General features: G+C 36.8%; 1 protein-coding gene across 2 annotated transcripts in view; it reads right to left on the bottom strand.

The window, feature by feature from the left end:
- The window catches only part of ARHGAP42 (Rho GTPase activating protein 42), a 316,467-nt gene that overhangs the window by 127,267 nt on the left and 165,547 nt on the right, over nucleotides 1–23,653 (bottom strand). For both annotated transcript variants that reach the window (XM_073904018.1, XM_025893708.2), the window contains exon 4: nucleotides 8,199–8,270. In XM_073904018.1, the coding sequence (XP_073760119.1) occupies nucleotides 8,199–8,270 (72 nt within the window). The remainder of the gene's footprint in view (nucleotides 1–8,198; nucleotides 8,271–23,653) is intronic.

The following is a 23,653-nucleotide window of genomic DNA, read 5'->3' on the forward strand; positions in this document are numbered from 1 at the left end:
CCTATTGAAATCAAGAGACCTAGAAAAATTTCATTAGTTATTTGGAGTTTCTCCTTCTACCAAATTAACTTTAAGTAACTGGATTTGCTACAGAGAAGACTTCATTATATGGAAACAGGCTTAATTCTTACCCAAGAAGGCTGACCACTAAAGAATGAATAAGTTATATTGAATAACAAGGTTTCACTCTCTAGAACTCTAGTGTCAATTTTAACAATGATTAGGGAGGGAGGCTCTACTGCATTTCATCAGTTACTATTTATGTAGGGCACTTATAAATTGCATTAAAATGTAATAAGCTATATATTTGACCTAAAATTTGGCAAAAGGGGGTACTCCTGGGTGGCTCAGTTTGGATTTCAGCTCAGGTCATGGTCTCAGGGTCCTGAGATCAAGTCCCACATTGGGATCCACACTCTGTGGGGAGTCAGTCCACTTGATATTCTTTCCCTTTCCCTTCTCCTTCTTCCCCCCCATTCACGCTCCCTCGAGTTCTCTCTCAAATAAATAAATAAATCTTTAAAAAACTAGCATAAGGATCTTTTGTAAAAATACAATTTTGGGGGATGCTTAAATGTTTCCTAAGTATCAGTCTTTAGGCATCAACATAAGGATAATCAGGAGGAAGAAAAGTGATAATCTTACCTTCAATTTATTATAATCAAATTATAGCACAAGAGTTTATCTTCCTGTCTGAGCACATAACAGCCACTTAACAAAATTATAATAATCTATGTATGTATATAAACACGCATATACATTTAACATATAGTGATATAATAAATATATATTGATTGAGTTGTTCAGCAGAATGCCTTTAAGGTTATGTCCCTACCCAGAATTCTAACTATGGGAGGCTCAGCTTCTCTAATGGACCAGAAAGCTCTGAAATGTAAAAAACATGATACCTCAGCAATTTTTGAAACATGTACAGACACTGAATGGCACCACCTGTCAAGTAGAGAGACTACTACTGACTCACCTGTCCCCAGGAAATGTGATCTGGTTTGTTTTTCTAGTGGTGGCAATGGGGTCAATTAGAACTAATTCTCACCCCACAAGATGTTGTAAGGATGATAAAAACACACTATACGCTATCAAAAAATGCATTTACATTCCCATGATAAAGGCACGTATAGTATGCTGCCCAAATTACTGAATTAGATAGCAGAAGGCTTGGACTTGAGTCCCCAGCTAAAGCACATGCGTACCTCTGGATTGTTGGCAATGCTTCTTGATCTTTCTGGGTGTCAAGTTAGTCCTGTGGAAAATGATACTTCCTAACTTCCTACTTTGTAGAACTGAGTGTTATAAGTTATAAGTAATGTCCAGGTAAGGCCCTCTAGCTTGGTAACTCTGTGAACCGCATTTAACAGTCAATGAATCAACATTGCTTTGCCTGCCTGTAAAACAAAATAAGGCAAACTAAACTACATGAACAATGACCTTATTTTTACTGAAATACTTTGATTACTACTAACAGAAAATATATAACATGAATACTAATGATTAACTATAAGAGCAACTGACATCTTAATGCTTACTATGTAGAAGAAATTATGTGAAGAAATTTATGTGAAATGAAAAATTATGCTATCACATCAATCCTATGAAGATGGTCCTATTATTGTCTCCATTTTTTTCAGATGGATGAAAGGTAAAAAAAAAAGGTAATTAATTTACCCAAGTTCACAGTTCCTATGAGTATTATGTGTCAGGTTTTGATCTCAAGTTTGTATGACTCTATAGAACTTGCTGGTAAATTATAAGACATTATCCTGCTCTCCAAATGAGCTAACCAGCCAGTTTTCCTTCTTTAAGAATAAAGGAATTAATTAATATTTCTTGAGCATCAAGCATGTAGTGGTGCTATTAAACATCTGTATAGGTTTTATCTCATTTCTGTTTAAAAAATGAATATACTCCTTACTAGCTACATGACATCAGCCCATCTGTTTAACTTCTCTGCAACCCAGCTTATTCATCTACAAAATGTGTTTAACAGTTTTCCTATCTAATATGCTGGGTGTGATGATTAAATGAGTCTCAAGTAAAGCAGTACTTGGTTACCTATTATGAAGGGTATTATTATTGTTATTACTGTTTTATTATTATTATTATTGTTTAAAAAAAGATGACCAAATAACAAAAAACAACAATTCTCAAACCCCATATAATAGGTTCTAATGATAGAAAGTACAATAAAGAGAATTACAAGTAGTTTTTAAAAAACTATCAAATGGTTTATAATTTGCCCTGAAAATTCAGCCCCAGAGAACATCTGTCCAGGAAACAGACTCAGCTCAGCAGGCATCAGCAGCACATGAAAAACCAATCCTGACCATCCTCTGTAGAACTTGTTGACAACTGAAGGAAAAGTAAGGTGATCTACAAAATCCATACTCTACGCTATAAACCACAACTTTTTTAGATTGTTCCCACAGTGAGTCCAATGTATACCCATTAAATTAGATTAATAACTCAGTCAAGTGGCAAAAACTTTTTAATTTGGAATAACTAAAGTATCTGTAATCCTTCTAGATTCTCTAAGTCATGTGTATATTTGACAGCAAATTAGACTGGAGCCATTTTTTGCATTATAGAAATCTAAGACTGTGACAAATTAATCATGACAATTCTCCATAAATTTTAGATACTACATGCTAAAATAATTATATATGCAAGACATGTTTAAAAATAATAAATGCTCAGAGACAGAACCAAACTCTACTATGGAGAAAACAAAGGGACAAGAATCATTGGGTTCCATTACAGTCTTCAGTATAAAACCAACATAAACAAAATCAAGTCCTATTGTGAAATGACTAATATCATATTGTTTATTTTTCTATTAAAACCATAGAACAATATTCATATGATTTCCATTAAGGTCTACTTAAAAATGAAAACCAGTCTTGAAAAACATTTCCCATACAAATGAAAATGTCTTTTATGGGCAGTATTTCTCAAGTCTCTTAACCTCTACTGAAATGAGTCGGTATTAAGTGTCTACTGTGTGCTGAGGAAAATTAAAAATCAAACGAAATACAAAATACATTAACTAGGCTTGATTCAAAGCGGGCAAGTTTGAAACATAACAAAGTGGGCATACTTGAAACATTTTTATAATTTAGATACATTTCTCATTGAATCATGTTTGCTAAAGGTAAGGAAATTAAAATATTTCACAAAAGAGTATTCTAAAGAACAGTAGTGGAGGAGTCAAAACACTATTGATCTGAGGAATTGAGTTCTAGTCCTCACTGTGCCAATAACCAGCTGCTCAGTCTGTTTATATGTGGAAAATGAGTCCTTGGTCTCCTGAAAGTCAGTTCCATCACTTAAAATATGTAACAGACTGGTACGTATGTTATGTATGTTTACACTATTTCTCCTAATGTATCTGTCTTTGAGTAGGAACTCAGATACGGAGCACTACTTATATTTTAGAGTCTGCCAGTTTATGTAATAACAGGTGTAGATAGGACTTAAAATGGATTCTCCCTGGGGACAAGGAGGAGCTTTTGAATGCAATTAAATATAGTTGTCAATGTATACAAAAAGTGTACAAACAAGTTATCCATTTTGCTGTTATAATGCTGCTCTGGATATATTTCTATTGTGAAAATTTTAGTTTGCATTAAATCATTCTGGATACCTATTCTCTCCTCATTTTTAGAATTGAAATCATCAGTGTAACAGGATACAAATTAAAGAAACAAAACATTCAATTCTATACTCTGACACATGTAATGTCAGGCCTGCAAACAATTCCATTCTGCATCTATCAGCACACTATGAACCTCTACATAAATACACTTTTGCAACTGTTTACAGATTTTATCTATTCAAAAAATAGGAACCACTTCCTCTATCCTTTAGTTCAGCAACCCCCATCATTCATCTTTGCTAATGGTTTTCAATGGTGCTTGTTCTCCACAACTGTAACTCACACAGCAAAGCATCAGGTGTCTCAAAGTCCATGGAACAAACTACAAAGGAAATGTTTGTGGTCAACAGAATTTGTCCACTTCAGTTAAATAGGATCACATGGTTGTGAGGAGTGGGCTACTTAGACTCAGCATCTTCTACTTGGCCCAAGCTGAAGAGGTCATGACTGCAGTGGAAGAGTCTACACGTAACTGACGCTCTTGTTTTCCAGCTAACTCATTAGCCTGAACATCCTTGCTCAAAACCTCTACAGTACAGACTGTAAAAAGCAGCAGTGTCATTTGGAGAATTAACTCTATTTACCAACAAGAAAATACATAGGTAAAACAAGGAATAAAGCAATAGAAAAAATAAACACCTTCAAATATTTTCATTTCTACCATATTTCTGCAAAACCAAAATAAAACTGACTCATACATATATTTCAGAAGAAAATGCCTGGTTTTTAGTCACTTTACTGAACAAGGATTACATAGCAGCTTACAAACAATTTAGTACTAAGAGCATCAGGCGGATAAAGTACACAGAATTACTGCAACCAAAAAGCCAAGTGCAATAATATTAACTTCAAGATTTCATTTGAACTCATTTAGAACAGCAAGTTTAAAATACCTCCCCCAATGACTAGGCAAAGGCATAGTACACTGTGTGTGCTCTCAGCTGATATGCCCAGCAACTGAGATATTTAAAAAACAATAATAATAAAATAAAATATAAAATAAAATGGGTATAATTATGCATGTTATTTTAACTATAGCTAACTTAAAACTTGAATAATCCATACACATGTAAAATCTATTTTAGATGGACCATAACACTTCGAATATTCTGTACTAAAGAATTTTTCACAGAGCTTTTTAATTTTTTTATTAAAGGTTTTTATTTATTTGAGAGAGAGAAAGAGAGAGACTGTGCACGTGCACAAGCAGGAGGAGAGGCAGAGGGAAAGACAATACTGAAGCCAACTCCCCAGAGCATAGAGGCCCCACACAGGGCTCGATCCCAGGACCCTGAGATCATCACCTGAGCCAAAACCACAAGTTGGACTCTTAACCAACTGAACCACTCAGGTGCCCCACAAAGCTCTTCAATTTTATTAAAATATCATTGAAGTGAGACATTATAAATTGGGGCTCCAAAGTAAAGTAAAATTCCTTAATTTCAGATACATAGTCTGACTCCCTAGCTCTGTGATCTGTTGAGATCACCTCATCATTTTCCTCATTGTGAAAGCAGGTATAACACCTATACTCACCTCACGGGTTGCTTAGAAGAAACTAATTAAGTCACAGATGTAATAGTTCAGTGAAAACCCCTAAAATTATAATTGTAAATAAAGATTAGCTACTACTATTCTTTTTTTTTAATTTTATTTATTTATTTGACAGAGAGAGACACAGTGAGAGAGGGAACACAAGCAGGGGGAGTGGCAGAGGAAGAAGCAGGCTTCCCGCCGAGCAGGGAGCCTGATGTGGGGCTCGATCCCAGGACCCTGGGACCATGACCTGAGCCGAAGGCAGACGCTTAACGACTAAGCCACCCAGGTGCCCCTAGCTACTACTATTCTTGAAAAAACTTTTCCTTGCTCTGAGCACATTGAACATTTTTCTTTTCTTCCTATTTCTGCCCTTCCTTCTCAACCTCCTTATCTGTCCTGTTTTTCTCTCCCAAAACATCAAATGTTAAATTCTCATATTATAGAGAACCTAGGGTCCTCTTCTCATTCTATTCTTTGCCAGAAAAAATCTAATTTTACCTCCCATGATTTTAATTACTAACTAGAAGACAATAATTCCCAAATGTGTATTTCTAATTCAGATCTGAATATACACGTGCCAACTCAACATCTCCACTTGGGTGTCTTGGTGGAACTTCAAACTCATTATGTCTAAAAGCAAATTCACCATTTTTGCCACCCAAACATAAATGTTGCCTATCTCAGTAAGTCACTCCAAAAATCACCCAATTATGCAACCCAGGACCCTAAGAGTAATCCCTGAAACGTCCTGTTCCTTACCTCCCAGTATGTAACCCATTTCCTACCTTCCCCATTTTACCTCTGAAATACATCCCTTTGTCTCCACAGCCACTAGCACCTTCTGAATCTAAAGTTACTATCCAATAGCCTCCAAATTGGTTTTCCCAAAGCAGTCCTACCCCTCCATCCCAGCATGACATGCAACATTTAAAATGCAAATATAAAAATATAAAACGAAACAAAATAAAACACAAATATCACTCCTCTAGCTACAACTTTTCTTTGGCTTGTCAGTACCCTCAGAAAAAGGAGCAAAACACCACAGATCATTAATAAAGCTGTGCACATGCCCTTTGTCTCCGTTGTCCTCTATATTCCTAACATCCTGGACGTTTTTCTTCTAAAATGCTAGGCTCTATCTTCCTTTAAGGCCTTTATTCATACCCACTGTGTTCCCTCTTTGGGAATATGAAAGGTTTTTCCCTTCCTGCCCCTGAACCCCCATTTCTAGCTATTTCTTTATCATTTAGTTTGCTGTTTAATCAATACTTCCTCCAGAAGGTGTTTCCTGGTTCTCTGGACAAGGTCAGTTTTATTAATTACACTCTCACAAAGCACTCTTCACTCTTGAATCACAATCCTCAGTGCATTTGTAATCACTCTGGAGTCTGCTTTCCACAAGAGATAATAAGGGACACAACAGCAGGCAAGCCTGTCTTGTTTACAACTGTATTCCCTAATCTTATCAAACACCATGCTTGCCAAAAGTGCGACAACTATGATATTGATAAATGTTGGCTGAATTAATTAACATAAAAAATGTTCTGGTTTTGTCCCTAACTTGTTACTGGCTTATAATTTTTAGAGAAATGCACATAAAACTAATTCAAGACAGACTGTGCTAGCTCTTTACAGTAAATAAGCAAAAAAAAAAAAAAAATTGCCTGATTCTGTAAGAAAGATAATCAGTTCTGGAAGAGGAACAAATATGAAGAAGGCTTCTTTCTTGTGCTGGGGTATGAATGAAGCCATGGAGAGCTACCACGACTTCAACAAGCGAACAGCAAAAAATATTCCAGGGAGACAGAGATTGGGGCAAAGCCATAGACCTAGTCAGGGTATAAAGAGAGACTGTGAGAAGACAATGTGCCTGAGTGGGGAGGTGTGCTGAAATATAGCAAATGGGCACACTGTGAAAAGTTGGAAAGCTTTCATTATCAGAATCAAAGTGTCTCTCAAGGAGAACCACTGAAAATTTCAACACTGAAGAATGATGAAGACAGCAAAAACATGTTAACCGATTAAGATTCAGGTGTGGAGACCAACTAGTAAGTGATTTCAACATTTCACGTGTAAGGGAAGGAGGAAAGGAGGAAAAATGATTCTGCAAAAGAATAAACAACACTGCTCAAATGGGGAAGGGGTAGACCATTGACTAAATGGAAAATCAAAATAGAGAAAAGATGGAGGAAGGATGGGAAATGATGATTTCTGTTTTGGAAACCCTAAATTTTATGTCCTTATATAATGTTGACCACATAAAGTGTAGACCCAAGAAAGAAGATGCAATGTCAAAAATTATTAGGCTCAGGGAAATTTTAATTGGTCCATAATCAATTAACCATTAATGCAAAGTCTTGAGAAACATGTCAAAAGTTATTTCACAAACACATTTTTTTAAAAGACTTATTTATTTGAAAGACAGAGCATGAGCGGGAAGGGCAGAGGGAGGAGAGAGATTCCCAAACATACTCCATGCATGGAGCCCAACACAGGGCTTGATCTCAGGACCCTGAAATCATGACCTGAGCTGAAACCAAGAGTGGGACACTTAACCAACTGTGCCACCCAGGCACCCCTCACAAACATATTTTTATTAATAATGAAAAAATACCAAAAAAATAATAAAAGGTCTTTTATAATTACTGCCTGAGTTTTCAATATACCTTATACCTAATTTTTATTTTGTATGGTTAGGGAAAAAGCTCCTCAATTTTATCTTAATTTCACGCTCTTTAAAATAGTTAATTTCCTACAATTGTTGGGATGGAAGGAACTCACTTATAACATGCTGACTTTCTCTATTCAGTAGAATATCCTTCATGTTTAAAAGAATTCCAGTCTTTGTAATAGGCTCTGTGCAAAAGTTAAAAGTGATGTACAGAATTTTTTAAAAGGTCATTCTAATTTCAAAAATGTTAACATCTGAAAGTATGTCATCTTTAATTATCAAGAGGATATCTGAAGAATAATAAAATATAACACTTACTTTTGCTGCACCTATCTGTTCTTTGCGAAATTTCTCAAGTGGAGCAATTAATACATCATTAGCGTTTTGAATCTGAAATTAAAAATGAAATACATTAACTTCTGTATAATTTCATGCAAATATTAAAAAACAGATAGCTCCTTTATTCAACATACTTCAGTAAACAGCTTTTGTTCTCTTGTTGGCTTCTACAAATGAAATAAAAATACCTTGCATGTTGTATAGTATTTTCTATTTTATAAGGTTGTTTTCACAAATTATTTTACTTAATCCCAACAATAATGTGAAAAATGGAAAAGTACACATGTTCAGATCCTAGTCTGAAATTTAATTTCATATTCTAAGATGTAACTAAGAAATAACAGATATTGAATTACAAATACCTTTAATTACACTGGTTTAATGCAGTCACAGTTTAAGCATCATTTTAAAATTGAACCATATAAAGCTCTTCTATTTGCCATTATAATGTTATTCTACAGCTGCAAATAAAACAAGGCTCATTTTTTTTTCTACTTAATTCGATTTCTTACACTTGGGATTTGCCTGAATGTTCATATATTTCCAACCCTACTATAATAGTACCTGATTTCATTTCAATGAACAGTATTTTAGCCCCAAACTCCAAATTAGGATTTACTAACACTTTAAAACAGATAAATATTTTAATTTGGATCTGTGAGAATATTGTGAAGAAGGTGTTTTCAGTGTGGGAGCCAGGAATTGAATGCAAGGGACAGACATTTCTAAGAAAAACAGTATGCTGGGAGGAAATCTTCAACTGAAAAAACCTTTAGAAAGCATTAAAATTAAGCATAGGATCTTAAATGTTCTCAACACACACAAAAAAATGATAATTATGTGACAGCATGGAAGTGTTAGCTAATGCCCTGATGGTAATCATTTTGCAATATACACATGTATCAAGTCAACCTATGCACCTTAAACTTACATATTATATGTCCATGATATCTTAATAAAACTGAAGGGATATTTATAGTTAACAAACAAAATTTATAGTTTACCACTGTGATAATATGATCTATTATATAATTAGCAAATGCTAAGATGAAGAGAAAACCCTATTTTTAAAATATATAACTATTTTAAAATAGGTTGAAGAATATATAGGAGTTCCTTATATCATTCTTACAACTTTAACGTAAGTCTAAAATTATATCAAAACTCTAAAATTTCAATGAGTGTTTTACTTTCACTTATTTTCAATGAACTTACTATTCTCTAGTCAAGTTTTATTTCTCAAATTCCATATCTAAATGCACAAAGATAGTATACGCAAAAATAAAAACTAGAGCATTACGGCCTTCCATGATTATCATCCTCCAATTCGCAGAAAAATATGACAGATCTTGAAAAGAGGACTTAAACTCCTTATATAAAGACATATAAAGTAGATCAACACTCAAAATCCTTTCTAAGACATCAACAACAGACTGTAGATACCTCTGACATCCATCACCTAACACCCATTTGTGAGCTCAGACAGGCATCCCTCCAGATACACTGTGAAGGTATCTTTATAGAGAGAGATGATTGGAAAGTAGCAAAGTAGCTCACTTTTACTTCTCACGCTCTAAATCTTCTTTGCCCTCATGAAACCCCAAATACGTATGCATATGCACACACACACACACACACATCTGCTTTTAAACTTAAGATTTGCATAAGGTGAAAGACAGTGTCATGAACACTTATGTGTAATTTGTAAAAATGGTAAGAATAAAGGCTAACATTTATTGAATGTTTATGTTATGCTGGAAACAAGCATGATCTAATATTTAAAGTTAGTGAATTTAAACAGGGAGATATTTCTCAAGTGGCAAAAAGTCCAATAATAAGGATGTTGAATAAGATGATATGCAATATATAGCACAAGTATGTATATTTAAAATCAAGAATACCTGGGTTTAAATTGGGGCCTGTTGCTACAAACTGCTGTTTAACCATTCTGAGCATCAGCTGCAACATCTACCCCAGAACTTAACTTGGTTCTAGGGACTAAGATAATGAATGTAAAACACTTAGTTCAGTGTCTTAATATTGATATTAATAGTTCTCAAAATTTATAGCTTTTGATAACTCCAAACTGATATAGATAATTAATCTCATTCTGTATTTACCTACTGAATAGACTTCTGTATCTGAATCTACAATATTACCCTTTGATTGAAGTGTATCTATGTGCACATTATGAGAAGGTATTTTCCCATAAAAGTCCTGAAAGACAGATGGCCTGGGCTCTCCCATATCCAATCACTAGGTACTTATGTACATGCCAAGCACATTGCTGAGGTCTATGATAAAGGGAAAAAACTAAGGCATGGACTAAACCTTCCAGAAATTTAATGTCTATTTGAGAAGAGAGAAAAATTTTATTCATTCAACAAATATTTGATGCTCTTAAAACACTGCTAAAATATTTGGAAAAAGTGAAAGACAAAACTGATTAGCTTTGCATGATAAACTATGGAGAACTCCTTATAAATACATCAGGATTTTGACACCAGTAAAGATCCTTGAGAACTAAATGAGTCAAGGTAGGATTTGGATGATAAATGTGAACTGGATACACTGAAGAGACAAAAACATTCTAGAAACGGGGAACACCATAAATAAAGGCAAGGGGGTAGAACTAAGCCTGGTATGTGGGAAGGGAGAGTGCAATGCAGAAAAAGAAAGCAATTTATTAAGCACTCATTAAGAGTAAATCATGACTGTGAGTGCATTCACCTAAACCCTCAGTTAACTTTTGAAAAATGGGAATCTAGAATGAATATGAAGTATGTCAAACAGTTCTGGCACATAACATGCTTTATAGAATTAATACATTATTATCAACTAACAAGAACATTATCTAGCTGGAAAAAAGTGTATATATATTTTTAGTAGGAAACTTAGTTGGAATAAGGAAGAGATACCCATAATCTAGGAAGAACAGCCTTAACGTGGAATCCCTGCTGGGTTCTAAACAGAAAATTCATGTTGTAAAAACCTGTTCTAGGAAGCCAGTAATATGTGGGATCGTTTGAGAATGAAGAGATGCCAGGTGAATAGATGGGAGAGGAACTCAAGTTTGAAATAATTAGGTACTAGGATCAGGTACCTGCAGTGTTGAGGAACTGCTAACAGGGAATGGCAGTGTTCTCAGAAAACAGAAAAGGACCCAGAGGGAGAGGAATCAAAGGGGACATTAAGAGGTTTTGCCTCAGGCACTGGAACTTTGGCATCACATTAAGAGCTAGGGTAAATGAGGTAAAGAGTATGTTTGATGGAGAAGGAATAAAGATGATGAATTTCACTTTGGATCTACTATGTTCGATGCCACGGGAAGACTCAAATATTTTGGCAGAATATGCCATCTCAAAATAACAGAGTTAATCAATATGAATGAAATGTTTTTATTGGGAAGAGAAGGATTAGGAAAGGGGCTAATTGATAGATCCATGTATTAAGACATTGGCACCACACTCGTATCCAATGGTTTCAATCTCTGCCATATGTAAATATGACCTGGGAATAAAGCAAAACCTGAGGATATGACACATGAGATGTGAATTAACAACCACCCTATGAGGCAATTATTATTTCTTAAACCAATTTTCTTCATTTTTTTCTTTTGTTTTTGGATTTGTTCGTTTTTCTCCTTTCTTTCTCCTACTCTCATTCTATTAATGTGAAACTGAAGGAATAAAAAAAATAAATCTCAGTGTTTTCATCCCTATACCTCTTAAGGTGTTTATAAAAATTAAAGGAGAAATACACATATATTTAAAATAATAAGAACAGACTTGACATATGATAGCCTTTCAAAAAATGTTTCCTTCTTCACAGAATTTGCAGTGTCTACCTCATGTTCAGTCTTAAATTTCCCATGATTTTTTTTTTTTTAAGATTTTATTTATTTGACAGAGAGACACAGTGAGAAAGGGAACACAAGCAGGGGGAGTGGGAGAGGGAGAAGCAGGCTTCCCGCATGCTGGGCTCGATCCCAGGACCCTGGGATCATGACCTGAGCCGAAGGCAGACGCTTAACGACTGAGCCACCCAAGCGCCCTACATTTCCCATAATTTAAAGTGTAGTTCTTCAAAGGTAGAAACTGAATTGGAATTAATTTAACAGAACAGTACTGATCTACTGGATAGATAATAGTTAAACAAGAACCTATTTTTTTCCATAAGCCAGTATAACATATGTGTGGTTTTATATCTCAAATACCATGCTTTTTTTGTGTGCAGTCAATGAACCGCTGTTCACAACATGTGAATCTAAACTCAAGACATCAAAATGGAAATGACAACAACACTTTTCAAAGGGCATGAAGTGGATTTACAACCCAATGTGGCTGCTTCTGATCTTTACTTTGTACATCCCTCAGGGAATGTATGCTTTTCATCCCCACAAACTGGTCAATCACATGGACAAAATTCTTCAATTCTGAAGTGATCCAAGTGTAAATTAAAGGTGTTTAAAATTTTAGCAGGTTTAAAAGAGGTACTGCTGCTACTGCATAATAAAGGAAAATGACATACAAAATGGTAGAAAATTATAATTAAAAAGTGAATCAGGGTACAACTCTGGTGACTTTATTTTCATAAGGTCTAAAAAAAAAATCTAGAGAAATGAAATTTTGGCTCACATGGAACTTTTTCTCCCCAGATTTACACAAGAGGCTTGATGAAACTTCTTCCAGAAGGTAATTCCAGGTTAGAGGGAGGGCAGGGGGTATCAAGTCACAGAGTTCAGGAGATTCAAGATCCCATAATATTTGTGGAATCTTATATTTCATGAACTTACTAAAAGGCTTTAGGAAAAATACAAAACCAATTTTAATATTCTCCCTAGATATTGATAATGTAAAATCTTAAAAAGGTCTTATTTCAGTAAATAAGTTATAATCAAACTTACTATCTTATAATTATTTTTTTAATTTTTTATTAACATATAATGTATTATTTGTTTCAGGGGTACAGGTCTGTGATTCATCAGTCTTACACAATTCACAGCACTCTCCATAGCACATACCCTCCCCAATGTCCATCCCCCAGCCACCCCATCCCTCCCGCCCCCCTCCACTCCAGCAACCCTCAGTTTGTTTCCTGAGATTAAAAGTCTTTTACGGTTTGTCTCCCTCTCCGGTTTCATCGTTTCATTTTTCCTTCCCTTCCCCTATGATCCTCTGTCTTGTTTCTCTAATTCCTCATATTATGAGATCACCATTTATAATTCCAAACTCTGGGTACAAGCAACCTATTTTTATAGATATTGGTCCATTTTAAAAATCAAATTATCTGCTATTTCACTCATTTTCTGTAGCAGAGAAGCAAATCTGATATTGGATAATACTTTACAATACTGCATTTACTGAGTAAGCACACTTGAACTGTGGGTGCAAGTGTTCCTTACATAAAGCCAAGCAATTAAGTTTTCACTCACCTTATCTTTTGCTGTTTCAAGTGGTTCCAATAAATAGCCACCAGGGAGTGCTCATAAATCACTCATAAGTAATGACTAGAAAAGTTTTTATGTGATTAGATGAATAATTCTCCAAATACATTTGTGTGTGTGTGTGTGTGTGTGTGTGTGTCTAAGTATACACGAATTATAATTTTCTATAGACCATGGATTTCCAAGTGCTATCCTATTTTTATTAAAAATTCCTATTTTGGGGACACCTGGGTGGCTTAGTTGGTTAAGCATCAGACTCTTGACTTCAGCTGGAGTCATGATCTCAGGGTTCTGGGATCGAGCCCCATATCAAGCTCTGCCTCTCTCCCTCTCCCTCTGACCCTTCCTCTGCTTGCACAGGTGTGAGAGATCTCTCAAATAAATAAATAAATATTTTTTTAAAATTCCTATTTTTTTAAAGATTTTATTTATTTATTTGACAGAGAGAGCGTGCACAAGCAGGGGAGCAGCAGGCAGAAGGAGAAGCAGACTCCCCACTAAGCAAGGAGCCTGAAGTGGGGCTTGATCCCAGGACACTGGGATCATGGCCTGAGCTGAAGGCAGCTGCTTACCTGACAACCACCCAGATGCCCCCCCAAATTCCTATTTTTAATGCTTGTTTTTCACCGTTGAAAACCTTACAATTTGTGTGACCAATGAAATGAGCAGCAATGGAATAAAACAAATCTGAAAGGTAATTCTTACAATTTTACTTATTCTCCCCTTTCCAGGTTCTGGTTAAAATCCATTGTTGTTGGTACCAGTCACAGCCCATCACTAATCAGTGAACATAGTGTCCCATTATACTTAACCTAGTCAATAATATCAGGATAGAAGACCACAATTTTCTACCCCAAACTTTCAAAGTACCAAACGACTCAAAGTTTTGAAAACAAGATTTAACAATATTCTGTGGTGCTCGCTAAAGCAACTGCTTGAGAAGGCTACAACAGATGATGCCATTTACAGAAATAAAACCTGGATGATATAGCTCATTGCAAAAATAATTTCCTGTTGAGATACCTATATAGCCAATCCACACACAGTGGAAAGATCACAAAGGTATTTCATGAGTAGTTAATTCAGAAGATACCTATAAGCAGTCTGAGATAAAAAAGAGATAAGGATTATTTTCCTTAGCATTTGCAACTGGGAAAATTAGATCACAGTCCTAATTTGGGATTATAGGCAAGTATCTCCCCTGTGCCTTCTTCCAACTCCTATCCTATTTCTTCCTTCCAAACAGCTTCTCAGAATGAAATTCTTGCAAGTGGTCTAGCGCTAGCCTGAGGCTCACTCCTCCATCCTGGTCAAGTTACTCTTCAAAGCCACACAAGAGACAGTCCTTCTCTTGGGTCAATAAGCCCACAGATCTTCTAAACTAGAACTCCAAAGCCAAACTCACATAAGGTGTAAAGGATGGATATATGAACAAGACCTTCATATAATAAGTGATACAAAGTCAAAGACTAAAAGCTTTACTTTGTATCCTTTAATGTAAGCAAATTACTCTGAAAAACCATGTCTTCACCTAAACAAACGAACAAAAAAAAGTGCAATGTAAGGTTAGCTGGGTACCACTGTAATACATTTAATTTCAACCTGAATGTCACTTGCTACTTCAGTACTGAATGTTTTGATTCTACTTATTAAGCCAGTGTTCCATTATGAACCCCACATCATTGGACTTCACCTGTTTAGATCCAACACTCATTTAAATTTAATATTACTTTCATATTGTCTTTACTTTTACCAGTAATGATACTTTTCTTATTGAAATATGCTAGGCAAAGAAATTTAAACTTTTGGAGAATGATGCTTTATGAATTGTCCCTTCTTTCTTTCTTTCTTTCTTTCTTTCTTTCTTTCTTTTTAAGTTTTTATTTATTTATTTAATAGAGAGAGACACAGCAAGAGAGGGAACACGAGTAGGGGGAGTGGGAGAGGGAGAAGCAGGCTTCCCGCGGAACAGGGAGCCCGATGCGGGGCTCGATCCCAGGACCCTAGGATCATGACCGGAACCGAAGGCAGATGTTTAACAACTGAGCCACCCAGATGCCCTGAATCCTCCCTATTTCCAAAGATAGGAGGTAGTACACTCTTCAGGAGAGTGCATTAGTTTCTATTTAATTGTTGGTTTATACCATGACAACTGTGCAATCCTGGTCAATTTATTAAAACTTTCCAAGTCTGTTTCCCTTTATGATTAAGGATGATAATATGCTTATTTACAAAGATTAAATTTTATATTTTATGTATAATGATCATAAATATATTAGTATAAAGTTGTACTTGCTTCCTCTTAAATTCATTATTTCATGTAGGCCAATTATAATGCAATACTATTTTTTTTAAATGAAATAGGAACTTGCTATTGGATTTCTAGTGTAAGAGTGGAATTTCATCAACATATACTGAATGTTAAGACTTCTTAAGTGGAACAGAGGGCAAAAAGCAAAGAATCCTCTATCTTTCAGAGCTTATAACTATCCCAAATAACTCAAATTAAAGTTTGCTATTTTTTAATAAAGCCATCTATACTCATAAGATGAGGTCTAAGGAAGAATTGAACATTTTCATAGAATCTAGCTAAGAAAATGAAAGAGAGGGATAAATTGCAAAATTTCATATAATCCACTGAGATCTAATAATGTCATAACTCTAGGTTGTACCAAATGAAATTCTCTGAATCTTGAGTTATTTGAACAAGAAAGGGAAGTTATTTTTCTTAGGTTTTTGTTGCTCTTAAACTACTTTTGCATTATTCCCTCTTACCCAGCAATCTCTAATGGAAGGTTACACTAAGAATATTTTAAAGCATTCACGCTCTGTGGAAAACATTTTAAAATACCAGCTATAACCATAACATATTGCCTGCTCAAAACCTGTGTCCACTTATTATCATCCTGATTACTACTTGAACATTTATAGTTCTAAAATAAAGGAGACTGAAAAAAAAATCAGCAAAAAGGTCAAACTGCTTTTCAGCTATAAAAAAGAGGATACGTATAAGCGGAGCAAGATGGCGGAGGAGGAGGAGACCTAGATTTCGTCTGGTCTCAGGAATTCAGCTGAATAAGGATCAAACCATTCTTACACCTACGAACTCAACAGGAGATCGAAGAAGAGAGTAGCAACAACTCTCTGAACAGAAAAACGACCACTTTCTGGAAGGTAGGACGTGCAGAGAAATGAATCCGAGGCGATATTCGGGAGGATAGACGGTGGGGGAGGGGGCCTCCATCAGCTGCTTCTGACAAGTGATAGAGCCACGGAGCACAAAATTGGAACATTTAGAAGTCGGCTCCACGGAGGGACGTCTCCATTGGCTAAGCGGGGGGTGGAACCCTCACGGGACAGTGTGGTCTCAGAACCCTTGGAGTCACAGAAAGACCAGGGGTGCCTGAGTGCGGCAGAGCTCCCAGGTATCGGAGCGGGGAAGCCGGCTGCAGAGACAGAGCCGAGCTGCGGTCTCTCAACTCAGGGATGCCATAAACTGTGATCCGCAGCCCAGTCGGGCCACTGCTCCTCCAGCAGCGACCCAACAAGTGGCAGAGCCCGGGAGACTCCCCTTCCTCCCCCGGGAGGAGCGGCGCGGGAGCACACCGCAGGGATCTGCTGGGGAGACGGGAGTGACTGCTTTTCTCTGGGGGCACACTGAGGAACGGGGCCCCAAGTTCTTAGCTCCTCCAGGCGGAGATTGAAAGGCCACCATTTGCACCCTGGTCATCCAAAGCTGTACCGAGAGCTTGCGGGGAACAAAAGCTCCTGAGAGCAAACCCAAGCAGCTTGCTTAGCCCTGACTCACAAGGGTGGGGCAATTCCGCCTCCGGCAAAGACATTTGGAAACCACAGCAACAGGCCCCTCCCCCAGAAGATCAGCAGGAACAGCCAGCAAGCCAAGACCAACTTTACCTCTCAAGGAGAATGGGAGAACTCCAGCGCTAGGGGAATACTGCAATAGAATTCATGGCTTTTTTACCATGATTCATTAGTTTTTCAAAGTTAATTTTTTTAACTGTTTTTTTAATTTTTCTTTTTCCCTTTTTCAACCAACAACTTATCAATCCCTTTTTTAAAAAACCGTTTTTTATTTTTCATTTTTAGAGTCATATTTTATCCCTTCATAGTAGTTACCCTTATTTTTGGCGTATATATATAAGTTGTTCACTCTTTAAAATTTTGAGATACATTGGGCGCCTGGGTGGCTCAGTTGGTTAAGCGACTGCCTTCGGCTCAGGTCATGATCCTGGAGTCCCGGGATCGAGTCCCACATCGGGCTCCCTGCTCAGCAGGGAGCCTGCTTCTCCATCTGACCCTCTTCCCTCTCATGCTTTCTATCTCTCATTCTCTCTCTCAAATAAATAAATAAAATCTTTAAAAAAAAATTTTGAAATACAGTTTCTTCTAAGAGATCAAAATATACCCTAAATAACTAGTGTATGGCTTTGTTCTAGTCTCCTGCCTGATCACATTCTTTCCTTTTTTCTTTTTTTTTTAAATCTTCTTCTTTTTAAAAACAACTTCTTTTCTTATCAATTCCTTTTATAAAATCTTTTATAATTTTCATCTTTACAGTCATCTTCCATCCCTTCATTGTATCAACCCTTATTTTGTACATATATAAATCTTTCATCCTTTAAATTTTACCAGGCACTTTCTTCTGACAGACCAAAATATGCACAAAATCTAGTGTATGGCACTGATCTATGCACTAGCCTGATCATATTTTATCATATTCTGTTTTTTTTTGTTTTATTTTGTTCTGTTTTTGTTTTTATCTTTTTCTTTTTCCTTTTTTTTTTCTCTTCTTTCTTTCCCTTTCTTGTCTGCTGGTTTCAGGTCTTTTCTGATTTGTATGGAGTATATTTGCTGGAGAAGTTGTTAACCTATTAGCATTCTGTTCTCTCATTCATCTATTCTCCTCTGGACAAAATGCCAAAACGAAAAAAATCACCTCAGCAAAAAGAACAAGAGGTAGTACCGTCAGCCAGGGACCTACTCAATACTGACATTAGTAGGATGTCGAACCTAGAGTTCAGAATCATGACTTTAAAGATACTAGCTGGACTTGAAAAAAGTGTGGAAGTTATTAGAGAAACCCTTTCTGGAGAAATAAAAGAACTAAAATCTAACCAAGTTGAAATCAAAAAGGCTATTAATGAGGTGCAATCAAAAATGGGGGCACTAACTGCTAGGATAAATGAGGCAGAAGAGAGAATCAGCGATATAGAAGACCAAATGATGGAAAATAAAGAGGCTGAGAAAAAGTGAGATGAACAACTACAGGATCACGAGGGCAATTAGAGAGATAAGCGATACGATTAGATGAAACAACATTAGAATAACTGGGATCCCAGAACAAGAAGAAAGAGAGACAGGGACAGAAGGTATACTGGAGCAAAAAATAGCAGAGAAATTCCCTAATGTGGGGAAGGAAACAGGCATCAAAATCCAGGAGGCACAGAGAACCCCTCTCAAAATCAATAATAACAGGTCAACACCCGGACATCTAATATTAAAACGTACCAGTCTCAAAACATAGAGAAAATCCTAAAGCAACTCGGGAGAAGAGATATGTAACCTACAATGGGAGAATCATTAGATTGGCAACAGACCTATCCAGAGAGACCTGGCAGGCCAGAAAGGACTGGCATGATAACTTCAGAGCACTAAATGAGAAAAATATGAAGCCAAGAATACTATATCCAGCTAGGGTGTCAGTGAAAATAGAAGGAGAGATAAAAAGCTTCCAGAACAAACAAAAACTAAAGGAATTTGCAAACACGAAACCAGCCCTACAAGAAATATTGAAAGGGGTCCCCTAGCAAAAAGAAAGCCTAAAAGCAGCATAGATCAGAAAGGAACACAGACAATATATAGTAAAAGTCACCTTACAGGCAATACAAAGGCACTAAATTCATACCTTTCAATAGTTACCCTGAATGTAAATGGGCTAAATGCCCCAATCAAAAGACACAGGCTATCAGATTGGATTAAAAAACAAGACCCATCCATATGCTGTCTGCAAGAGACTCACTTTAGATCCAAAGACACCCCCACATTGAAAGTGAGGGGGTGGAAAACCATTTACCATGCTAATGGACACCAAAAGAAAGCTGGGGTGGCAATCCTTATATCAGATGAATTACATTTTAAAACAAAGACTGTAATAAGAGATGAAGAAGGACACTATATCCTACTTAAAGGGTCTATCCAACAAGAAGATCTAACAATTGTAAATATCTATGCCCATAACATGGGAACAGCCAATTAGATAAGGCAATTAATAACAAAAGTGAAGAAACACATTGACAACAATACAATAATAGTGGCGGACTTTAACACCCCCCTGACTGAAATGGACAGATCATCTAAGCAAAAGATCAACAAGGAAATAAAGACTTTAAATGACACACTGACCAAATGGACTTTACAGACGTATTCAGAACATTCCATCCCAAAGCAACGGAATACACATTCTTCTCTAGTGCCCATGGAACATCTCCAGAATTGATCACATCCTAGGTCACACATCAGGTCTCATCCGGTACCAAAAGACAGGGAATATTCACTGCATATTTTCAGACCACAATGCTTTGAAACTAGAACTCAATTACAAGAGGAAAGTCAGAAAGAACTCAAATACATGGAGGCTAAAGAGCATCCTACTAAAGAATGAATGGGTCAACCAGGAAATTAAAGAAGAATTAAAAAAACTCATGGAAACCAATGAAAATGAAAACACAACTGTTCAAAATCTTTGGGATACAGCAAAGGCAGTCCTGAGAAGAACGTATATAGCAATACAAGCCTTTCTCAAGAAACAAGAAAGGTCTCAAATACACAACCTAACCCTACACCTAAAGGAGCTGGAGAAAGAACAGCAAATAAAGCAAAAACCCAGCAGGAGAAGAGAAATAATAAAGATCAGAGCAGAAATCAATTAAATAGAAACCAAAAGAACAGTAGAACAGATCAATGAAACTTAGGAGCTGGTTCTTTGAAAGAATTAACAAGATTGATAAACCCCTGGCCAGACTTATCAAAAAGAAAAATGACCCAAATCAACAAAATCATGAATGAAAGAGGAGAGATCACAACCAACACCAAAGAAATACAAATAAATATAAGAACATACTATGAACAACTCTATGCCAGGAAATTAGATAACTGGAAGAAATGGGTCCATTCCTAGAGATGTATCAACTACCGAAATTGAACCAGGAAGAAATGGAAAACCTGAACAGAACTAGAAACACTAAGGAAATTGAAGCAGTCATCAAAAATCTCCCACGAAACAAAAGCCCAGGGCCAGATGGCTTCTCAGGAGCATTCTACCAAACATTTAAAGAAGAATTAATACCTATTCTCCTGAAACTGTTCCAAAATAGAAGTAGAAGGAAGACTTCCAAACTCATTTTATGAGGCCAGCATTACCTTGATCCCAAAACCAGACAAAGACCCCATCAAAAAGGAGAATTACAAACCAATATCCTTGATGAACATGGATGCAAAAATTCTCACCAAAATACTAGCCAATAGGATCCAACAGTCCATTAAAAGGATTATTCACCATGACCAAGTGGGATTTATCCCTGGGATGCAAGGTTGGTTCAACATCCGCAAATCAATCAACGTGATACAAAACAATAAGAAAAGAAAGAACAAGAACCATATGATACTCTCAATAGATGCAGAAAAAGCATTTGACAAAGTGCAGCATCCTTTCTTGATCAAAACTCTTCAGAGTATAGGGATAGAGGATACATACCTCAATATCATAAAAGCCATCTATGAAAAATCTACAGCGAATATCATTCTCAATGGGGAAGAGCTGAGACCTTTTCCCCTAAGGTTAGGAACGCAGCAGGGATGTCCACTATCACCACTGCTATTCAACATAGTATTAGAAGTCCTAGCCACAGCAATCAGACAACAAAAAGAAATCAAAGGCATCCAAATCGGCAGAGAGGAAGTCAAACTCTCACTCTTTGCAGATGATATGATACTCTATGTGGAAAACCCAAAAGACTCCACCCCAAAACTGCTAGAACTCATACAGAAATTCAGTAAAGTAGCAGGATATAAAATCAATGCACAGAAATCAGTGGCATTCCTATACGCCAACAAGACAGAAGAGAGACAAATCAAGGAGTCGATCCCATTTACAATTGCACCCAAAACCATAAGAGACCTAGAGTTAAATTTAACCAAAGAGGCAAAGGATCTGTACTGAGAAAACTATAAAATACTCATGAAAGAATTTGAAGAAGACACAAAGAAATGGAAAAAGGTTCCATGCTTATGGATTGGGAGAACCAACATTGTGAAGATGTCAATGCTACCTAGAGCAATCTACACATTCAATGCAATCCCCATCAAAATACCATCCACTTTTTTCAAAGAAATGGAACAAAGAATCCTAAAATTTGTATGGAACCAGAAGAGACCCCGAATAGCCAGAGGAATCTTGAAAAAGAAAAGCAAAGCTGGTGGCATCACAATTCCGGACTTCCAGCTCTATTACAAAGCTGTCATCATCAAGACAGTATGCTACTGGCACAAAAACAGACACATAGATCAATGGAACAGAATCGAGAGCCCAGAAATGGACCCTCAAGTCTATGGTCAACTTATCTTTGACAAAGCACGAAAGAACGTCCAATGGAAAAAAGACAGTCTCTTCAACAAATGGTGTTGGGAAAATTGGACAGCCACATGCAGAAGAATGAAACTGGACCATTTCCTTACACCACACACAAAAATAGACTCCAAATGGTTGAAAGACCTAATCGTGAGACAGGAGACCATCAAAATCCTAAAGGAGAACACAGGGAGCAACCTCTTCCACCTCAGCCACATCAACTTCTTCCTAGAAACATCGCCAAAGGCAAGGGAAGCAAGGGCAAAAATGACCTATTGGGATTTCATCAAGATAAAAACTTTTGCACAGCAAAAGAAACAGTCCACAAAACCAAAATACAGTGGCCAGAATGGGAGACAATATTTGCAAATGACATATCAGATAAAGGGCTAGTATCCAAAATCTATAAAAAACTTATCAAACTCAACACCCAAAGAACAAATAATCCAGTCAAGAAATGGGCAGAAGACATGAATAGACATTTTTCAAAGAAGACATCCAAATGGCCAACAGACACATGAAAAAGTGCTCAACATCGCTCAGCATCAGGGAAATCCAAATCAAAACCTCAATGAGATACCACCTCACACCAGTCAGAAATGCTAGAATTAACAAGTCAGGAAACGACAGATGTTGGCGGGGATGCGGAGAAAGGGGAACCCTCCTACACTGTTGGTGGGAATGCAAGCTTGTGCAACCACTCTGGAAAATAGTATGGAGGTTCCTCAAACAGTTGAAAATAGAGGTACCATACGATCCAGCAATTGCACTACTGGGTATTTACCACAAAGATACAAATGTAGGGATCCAAAGGGGTACGTGCACTCCAATGTTTATAGCAGCAATGTCCACAATAGCCATACTGTGGAAAGAGCCAAGATGTCCATCGACAGATGAATGGATAAAGATGTGGTATATATACACAATGGAATATTATGCAGCCATCAAAAGGAATGAGATCTTGCCATTTGCAACGACGTGGATGGAACTGGAGGGTGTTATTCTGAGTGAAATAAATCAATCCGAGAAAGACATGTATCATATGACCTCACTGATATGAGGAATTCTTGATCTCAGGAAACAAACTGAGGGTTGCTGGAGTGGTGGGGGGTGGGAGGGATGGGGTGGCTGGGTGATAGACATTGGGTAGGGTATGTGCTATAGTGAGTGGTATGAATTGTACAAGACTGATGAATCACAGATCTGTACTTCTGAAACAAATAATGCAACATATGTTAAGAAAAAAAAAGAAGAAGATAGCAGGAGGGGAAGCATGAAGGGGAGTAAGTCGGAGAGAGAGACAATGGACTCTGAAAAACAAACTGAGGGTTCTAGAGGGGA

This window comes from Callorhinus ursinus, unplaced genomic scaffold (genome assembly GCF_003265705.2).
Source record: "Callorhinus ursinus isolate GAN/ISIS: 27379988/994484 unplaced genomic scaffold, GSC_fseal_2.0 scaffold19, whole genome shotgun sequence".
Classification (NCBI taxonomy): domain Eukaryota; kingdom Metazoa; phylum Chordata; class Mammalia; order Carnivora; family Otariidae; genus Callorhinus; species Callorhinus ursinus.